The 1,015-nt window shown below is 34.0% G+C and overlaps 1 protein-coding gene across 1 annotated transcript in view; it reads right to left on the reverse strand.

The window, feature by feature from the left end:
* The window catches only part of LOC119594707 (vam6/Vps39-like protein), a gene marked incomplete in the record, with an annotated part of 13,484 nt that overhangs the window by 2,272 nt on the left and 10,197 nt on the right, over positions 1 to 1,015 (reverse strand). The window contains 1 exon segment of the mRNA XM_037943765.1: positions 522 to 667. Within this exon segment, the coding sequence (XP_037799693.1) occupies positions 522 to 667 (146 nt within the window).

Below are 1,015 nucleotides of genomic sequence, written 5' to 3' on the forward strand. Positions count from 1 at the left end.
TCTTTGTCACTGTTCTTCTTGGTCACTCTGGATAGATTATATTGTAAATTATTTTCCAAATACTTTTAAGAAAGCATACACTAATATACTCATACTGGTTTAATAAATACTAGTCATGGTTTTGTTAAAAAATAAAACATAAAATTGTGTACTCCTTCTTTAGATGATATAAAAAGAATTCACAAAAGAGGTTTCCAGAAATTAAAGGTCAGGATATCAATACAAGAATGACATCCATCAAAGAGACCCACTTTCTACTTTGGTAATGCTTTCAAAATTTTTATGCAATGTGTTTCATAATAATTACAGTGGTCATGTTAAAAAAAGGTCCATAGTTCTGGCAGAAATGCCTATCCTTTCCCCATTGCAAAAGGATACCTACTGGAAATATCACATCTGCATGCAAATGCATTTTTGCAAAAAGAATTTTACACATATTGTGTACGTATCCACCTTATCACTTCCTATTATCAACTTATCATAACATCCTACTAATTCTCTACTTTGCAATCTTCACTAACCTCACTTCCCGGCCCGGAAGTCGTGTAATGTTTCTGGCAGTACCTGAGGGCCGCTTGCGTGTCCTTAAGTGTTAGAGTATAAATGGACAACGCCTGATGATGTTGTTCCAGACGACCAAGGAGAACTGCGCGCTCCTCATGCAGACCTGGTGGCATGCAAGGTATTGCATCACAATCTGACTGGCTAATTTTGTGAACTGTAGGTTTAATTAGGTTTGGTTTTCTATTTCTCATTAAAAGAAAAACTAATTACTCAGTAAGACAAGTCCATTAGTGGAGTTAAAACTTTGTAATAAAAAACATTAATACAACAGTAAGCATATCCTAATGATCCTAATTTATGGACCTAGTCTCCTTTTGTCGGTAATGCAGTATAAAAAGATCTATATCTATCAGAAGAGTAAATCAATACAGTTGACTCCACTCACATATAGCATCAATTAAGTTACTGGTATCACCATAATTACTATAAATGGCAATTATCAAAATTTTAT

Source organism: Penaeus monodon, chromosome 34 (genome assembly GCF_015228065.2).
Source record: "Penaeus monodon isolate SGIC_2016 chromosome 34, NSTDA_Pmon_1, whole genome shotgun sequence".
Classification (NCBI taxonomy): domain Eukaryota; kingdom Metazoa; phylum Arthropoda; class Malacostraca; order Decapoda; family Penaeidae; genus Penaeus; species Penaeus monodon.